The sequence below is a fragment of the Penaeus chinensis genome, chromosome 2 (assembly GCF_019202785.1).
Source record: "Penaeus chinensis breed Huanghai No. 1 chromosome 2, ASM1920278v2, whole genome shotgun sequence".
In the NCBI taxonomy this organism is placed as follows: Eukaryota; Metazoa; Arthropoda; class Malacostraca; order Decapoda; family Penaeidae; genus Penaeus; species Penaeus chinensis.
In genome coordinates this window covers 21807004-21814503 of record NC_061820.1, presented here as the reverse complement: position 1 = coordinate 21814503, position 7500 = coordinate 21807004, and the positions used below count along the sequence as shown (strand labels likewise).

Here is a 7500-nt window from a genome sequence, read left to right as displayed (position 1 = left end):
AACCGACGATAGTCTCGATAGTCATATTAGTAGTGCATATACACACATATAAGCAATATATATATGTGTTGTGTGGTGTGTGTGGGTGTGGTGTGTGTGTGTGTGTGTGTGTGTCTGTGTAAAGGGTATATGTATGAACACCTTAAACATATGGTTTAGCAGGAGTAGTGAAAGGTACGGTTGGCTTAACCTCTTTTATTGAGAAGCGTAAGCAACACAGATATTCACACGGATACAAGTCTTTGGTAAGGCTTAGTGCTTGGTCGTCAGCCCGCAGGGGAGCGCGCGGCTGGGGCCTGCCCCGACAAGCAGTCGGCGGGACTCTCTGAAAAGGACTCTCTCTGACGTGGGTTATCCTGAGCCTTAAGTACTGGTGGGTGCGTGGGGCACGCCCTCCTTTGACCAGGGCGCCGGGTGTTTCCCTCGAGGCGCTTCCTGTCATTCCGGAGTAAGGTCAGGTCAACCAGCTGCCCAGGCCTGTCACAGTCTCTCTCTCTGTGTGTGTGTGTGTGTGTGTGTGTGTGTGTGTGTGTGTGTGTGTGTGTGTGTGTGTGTGTGTGTGTGTGCAGACATACGAGGGGGCTTCAAAAAGTTAGTGAAAAAGCCCATAGCTAAAAATCATATGAACGGATTTTAATTTCAGTGCACCTGACCATTCTTCTACCAGTGCATTATAACGTGTTCAAACATGAACCCTTAAATGCATCGCATAGCCGCCAGTTGGAAGTCAGGCACCATTCAAGCAACATGGAATCCACCAAAATCGAGGTCAGGACAAATATTAAATTCACGGTGAAACTCAGTTGGGAGAATAGGCAAATCATTGGTGATGTGGAACAAGTTTATGGTAACAATACTCCAAAGAAATCAACAACTTACAAATGGATAAGTTGGTTCAGATGTGGAAGAAACGAAATTGAAGATGAGCCCCGCATTGGTAGGTCTCAATGTCAGTTTGTGAGGAAAACATTGAAGCTGTTGGCAACATGATTGGAAAGGATAGACGAATAACCACGTCATGGCCACTGTCTTCTGGGATGCAGAGAGGATTTTACTGCTTAACTTCCTCGAGAGCAAAAAAAAAATGATCCTCAGTTTTACTTAGACGGACTTTAAGACTGTTATCAACGTTTGCAGAAGTGTATTGACCTTAATGGAGTATATGTTGAAAAATAACCATCATAACTGTCCTTTCTGTCCTTCCATACTGTCCTTTTTCCACGAGTTTTTTGAAGCCCCTCGTATGTATGCATATTATTTGTATAGTGATATATATATATGTGTGTGTGTGTGTGTGTGTGTGTGTGTGTGTGTGTGTGTGTGTGTGTGTGTGTGTGTGTGTGTGTGTGTGTGTCGGTGTATATGTGTCTTTGTGTAATATATATATACATATATATATATATATATATATATATATATATATATATAGAGAGAGAGAGAGAGAGAGAGAGAGAGAGAGAGAGAGAGAGAATGACAGACAGAGACACAGTAAGATATCGAATCTTTTAATTTGTAATCTCCCTTTTTTTATTTCTTGTACTACATCTATCAGTCGCTTTAGATTTTTGTTCACACACACACACATATAGATGCTGCGTGTGTATTTGTGTGTGTGCATATATATTGCTATGTATGCATATATAAATGAAAGAGGAAAAGTTTTGCTTTGCCACTGGCAACTATAATAATATCAAGTAAATTATACAGAAACATATGTATCTAGCTATATGTGATATCTCACAGTGTACTCTCGTTGGCTAAACTTGTCTTTATTGTCCCTTTATGTGGACTGTTTAGTCGTTGTAACATTTTATGTTGTTTTTTTCAGTGCATTGAAAAGGGTTCAGTAATAACAATGGTAGAAAAATAAACGAAAACAAAGATATATATATATTTATATATATATATATATATATATATATATATTTGCAATGAATAAAGGCAAAGAGGTGGGGCTTAACTTGGAAGTTACCAACTAGGGTTTTCTTTAAGTAGAGCTACCTGTTTCAAACTACCTTGGTTCGGACAATGCCTTCCTTTGGGGTTTCGCCGTCTTCCCAAGTGGATGCCATTATTTGTATCTAAGTTTTGGTGTGTTGCTGGGTCAGGGGATCATTCTCGGGAGATGTCAAAACTGACAGTCATTTGAGCCAAAGTATTGAGTACCTACCTATGAAGGTATCAAATTATGAAGAAGGAATATGTATATGCTGCAGTCTTTAATTTTGAGTACATGTGTTGCCTTATCAGGGTATCATTCCAAGAGGATATCAAGACAGTAGCCAGGGATCCCGTTTCACAAAATCAATGCTTCTGAAGACATTCATAAATAAGGTCAATTTTGGCCAGGACAGTTCCTTGTTAGTGCCTCCTCGGCTATGCTCATAGCCATGTTCATAACGCAGCCGTTCATAAGGGACTTCTTGACTTCGATAAAATGTAGCAGCTGAAAGGCAGAAGCTCGGATAAGAAAGAGCAGACTTGCATTTGAAGAGAAATGTAAATTCAAACTGTAATTTAAAGAAATACACTCCCAATACTCACGTCAGGTTCTCTGGACATCTCAGGCAACTTGGAAATGGCTTCAGATAAGAACTCTCTTGCTTCTGCATTTTGTGTTGCATTAATCTTTGTCCACACCATTTCCATGACCTTAGGTACGTTGAGCTCCTCGCCATCCTGAAGGAAAAGACAACAACGGGTTCCTTTAAAAGAACACAGCGAAGCTAAGGTAGTTTAAGTATATACCGAAACTGAATGCGAATATTTCTCCCTTAACTCGTATCTAAAGAAGTACATACCAGGATTCCATGATCTTGTACGGCGCATATCGACACCTTCCTCCGGCTTTCGGCCGTGATAATTTTGAGTTCTTCTCGCATGCACAACGCATCCTTTAGGTCGGGAATCTTGTCAGAAGCCAAGGCAGGGTGTGAAGCTGACCAAGGCCAGAGAAAAGTTATTAGTAATTAGTCCGCAGGAAAATCCCATGCAATGATTAGTGACATTAATGTCTTCTTGATAAATATAGAATAAAGGCTTTAAATGGCTATCAGTATATCCTTCACTTATTTTTACACAAAATAATAAGAAAAACAAAAAAAACTTACTCAGATGGGTGTGACCCTCATTTCCAAGGCATTCTTTCATTTTTTCTTTCATGCTACTCATTTCTTCTTCGGATGGCATCAGAATCTCCATGCAGATTTGTTTTGCTGCAAACAAGTGAGGGACAGTATGAATTTATCCTAAAGGAAAAGCTAAAGGCATTCGCAAGTGACCATTTCTGCTTTGAATATCTGCTCATTGTGTTAGCCGATGACTGACGCACCTTCATGGAGAGCGCTGTGCATTTCGCTGTGTTTGGAGTGCTTCATTCCGCTCGCGACTACAACGACTGCCGCCAACAACAGGATCGTCAGCGTGTTCATGGTGGAAGTCTGTGGGTTATAGATTTCGTGAGTGAATATTGTAGCTAATCCAGATCAAAGACTTTGCCAGTAAGTGCTGTGTACAAAACAAACATCGACGCTAAAATGCATGAACTCAAGTCCATTCCCGACAAGTGACCAGGCACACTCATGGCTTACCTGTGGCGTGATGCAACGACTCTCCGTGGCGCAAGCAACAAGAGGTGTGAGATGCACGTGGATGTGCTTGCTAGCTTATATATGCGCGCGCTTGCCGGTGAGGAAGTGCCTGACGTCATGAACTGACGTCACCAATCCTATCGTGGCCACATGATACTTGTTCAGGGCACTATAATGTTTGAATGATCCAATTTAGTCTTGGAATAAACAATCCCAAAGAACTGATGCCACAAAAAGATGTACATTTCCTTCTTGCTTTCCTTAAGATCCAAACTAATGAGGTCAGAGAAAGGAGTACTAAAAACGCAGCTAAGACGTCAGATGTGATACTGAATCAGCTTTACTATATAGAAGCTGTTATTCATAGTTGTGAGAATTAGTTCAGATTCTAATTACCGGCTTTGAAGGCGACCGTTCAGTACCATGATAATCTTCTATATAAAGAAAACTAGCGAATGAGAACTTGTGCACATTTCACTTTTGTTCCTTGAATTTTCATTCTCTCACTAGATCCCAGAACTAAGCTAGAAGTATTTAGTACTTGAAATTAAGGTTTTCAAGATCTAGGGGTCACTAGGTTGGAGATGGGAGAGGTCCCAGGGGCTACACCCCCAGTTCTCATATGAACCCCAACCTGTTCCACCACACTTTAAACACGGAGAAAACACACTTTGCCAGACTTTGGCATTCCAGTGACTCATTCGCACATTACTGAAGCGATCATTACCGTTCATTGCCACTCACTCAAAAAGAGGCACTGCAAAGGAAATATATGTATATATATATACGTATATGTATGTACTTGTATAAATATATGTATATATATTTATATATGTATGTATATGTGTATATATATATACGTATATATATGTGTACTTGTATTAATATATGTGTGTGTATATATGTATATATATGTACTTGTATAAATAAATGTGTGTATATATGTATATATATGTATATATATGCATATATATGCATATTAATACATATATACATATATACTGTATACATATGGTATAGACATATTATATATGTATATATTACATAAATTTAAGTATATGTAATATATATAAAGAACATTTAAATTATATATATCCAATACCTATTTAATTTGTATATATATATATATATATGCATACACATACGCACATATATATATATATATATATATATATATACATATATATGTTACACACACATACATACACACATAAAGTTGAATGGAATTAACTGGGCAATTTTCTTCCTAAACGTCGCCACGTGTTTGTGTTACTGCAAACGATTATTGATGACCTCGTCCATGCTTGGCTGAAGTCGCGATCCAGTGCCTTGGAACAGATCACACAAACCACGTGTATTTCCTTATAAGAATTTGGACGTACATTTAAACTCAAATCGGTGACGTGTCCACGGGTTGCTCAGGTCACTGGAAGATGCAATAGATTGGTAGAATTAAGCTGCCATCAGTTTGAGGATAAAATAATAGAACAAAGTAAAATCTCATTCAAATTCGGGCAGACCGACATCCGCCCCCTGGTCCCTCGCCCCCCCCCCCCCCTACACCCTCTCCATTAGATTGCTTAGATGCACCAGTGCTTTCCGTGAATCATCCTGATTCTCGACTTCAAGCACGTGTTGGGACATCCGAGGATATAAAGAAATCCGGTAATATATTTTTCACGGATTGCACATGCTTTTTACCACAAACAAAAATAATAACGCAATAGTTTTGTATATCTTACACAATGAAACTGAAGCTCCATCGAAAACAAGCCACTTTTCGGAGTTATGCCATTCATATTGCAAATCATGCAACGTTAGCCATTCTACGACGGACAAGGCCAAGGGCGTCCTGGCCTGACGGCGGAATGTACAGTTCAAGAAAATCGTATAATAAATTCGGAAGGAAAAGAAAAGAAAAACTTATTCGCCCAAAAATAAAATTGAGAATTGAATGTTTGTACTATATGTGCTGCATTAAAACCTAAACGTACACACGCCGTCCAAAGTCCAGGAGCAATGCAGGCGTGTTTGATTTCCACCCACAGAGCAACCGCACTTGCAGTGAAAGAAAGTAGATCAGAATCATGCGATGAAGGCCTACTAGTAATATCTCCTTCCCTTCGAACCCTCACAAATGAGGGAAGTCCGGGAGTTTCTTGGCCAGGTCGGTACGAGGAACTGGATTGAAATAGTTTTTATTATTTTGTATAAATCTTTATACATGCACATATATAGGTATGTATATATATATATATATATATATATATATATATATATATATATATATATATATATACATATGTTATATATATATACATACACATTAACAGTTTTATAGCGTAAGATAATGGTTAATGAAACAGACGCTACATACAAAGTATATGTGCAGTCTCTCTTTCTTTTCTTTTTTTTCTCATTTTCGAACTTCACAAAGAATTGTTATTATTCAACCCTCTAATGGAAGACTTATATGGTCGCAACTCTGCAAGCAATAAGCAAGTTACAACTGCTTACCGCGTGATCCTCTTGACGAACAAGCAGAGCAATGCGCGAGCTTCACCGATCATATTCCTTCTACTTCCCTTAAAGATAATAAACAAACTTACAAATGTTGCGTCTGCCTTGGGCTAAGGGTGCATTCCTTTGTTGATGGCACTGAATATTAAGACTGCACTCCTGACCATCAGTTTCTAGTGCATCATATAGAATTAAAGTTTATGTATATTCATCAAAATTAATCGTCGCTAAATGAAGTTTAGATATATAAATATGTGTATATATACATATACATATATGTATATATACATATATACATATATATATATATGTATATATGTATAATATATATATGCATATGTATATATCTATGTATCTATCTATATAGAGAAAAATAGGTAATATATATGTATATATATACAAACACATATATAAATACATAAAACATACATACACATATACACTCACATGTGTGTGTGAGTGTGTGTGTGTGTGTGTGTGTGTGTGTGTGTGTGTGTGTGTATGTGTGTGTGTGTGTGTGTGTGTGTGCACGTGTCTGTGTATATGTGTTTGTGTATGTGTGTGTGTGTGTGTGTGTGTGTGTGTGCGTGTGTGAACAAAATGAATGAGAGAAGAAATGAAAACGGCTCCTCGCGCATTGCTCTGCTTGTTCGTCAAAGAATCGCGCGGGAAGCAGTTGTCCAGGATTCCCGTACTGGTGTTGGCACTGAAGCCGGAAGTGAGGGATGTGCGCATACAATGTGTCCTTCATCACTAAAGAGGCAAAGGAATGGAGGTCACTTGTTTATTGCTTGCAGAGTTGCAAGTCTTCCACTGGAGAGTTGAATAATAACAATTATCTGCAATGTTCGTAAATGAGAAAGAAAGGAAAAGAAAAACAAAACTTTTATAAGTAGGGTCTGTTTATTTTATCATTTGTTAACATACGCTATAACTAACGTTAATATATAAATATATGTGTATATATAATAGATAATTGTTTAAAACTATTAACCATTTTTATACAAAATAAGTACAGCTATTTCAATCCAGGTCCTCGACCGACCTGGAAAAGAAGCCCCCAGACTTCACTCGTTTGTCAGGGTCCGAAGGGAAGGAGATGTTACTAGTAGGCCTTCGTCGCACTTTGTTTGACTGCAGGTGAGGTTGCTCTGTGAGTGGAAATCCAAACACGCCTGCATTGCTCCTGGACTGGACGGCGTGCGTATGTGGAAGTTTTGATGCATATAAATGTATATACTTACAGTACAAGCATTGTATTTTCAATTTTATTTTTGGACGAATAAGCTTTCTTTTCTTTTCCTTACGAATTTATAAAATGATTTTTCTTGTATTCGATCTCAAAGCTGAGGTTCGATAAAAAAAAACAATATATTTTGGATCAGAAAAA

The 7500-nt window shown here is 38.2% G+C and overlaps 1 protein-coding gene across 1 annotated transcript; it reads right to left on the bottom strand.

The window, feature by feature from the left end:
• Positions 1-2204: 2204 nt before the first annotated feature.
• Positions 2205-3626, bottom strand: LOC125036592. The gene is made up of 6 exons (XM_047629318.1): positions 3591-3626; positions 3332-3440; positions 3111-3215; positions 2802-2938; positions 2545-2679; positions 2205-2446 (listed from the first exon to the last, which is right to left on the bottom strand). Exons 2-6 carry the CDS (start codon positions 3429-3431, stop codon positions 2336-2338), a joined length of 588 nt encoding a protein of 195 aa, XP_047485274.1. The 5' UTR covers positions 3432-3440; positions 3591-3626; the 3' UTR covers positions 2205-2335.
• Between the last annotated feature and the right edge of the window lie 3874 nt (positions 3627-7500).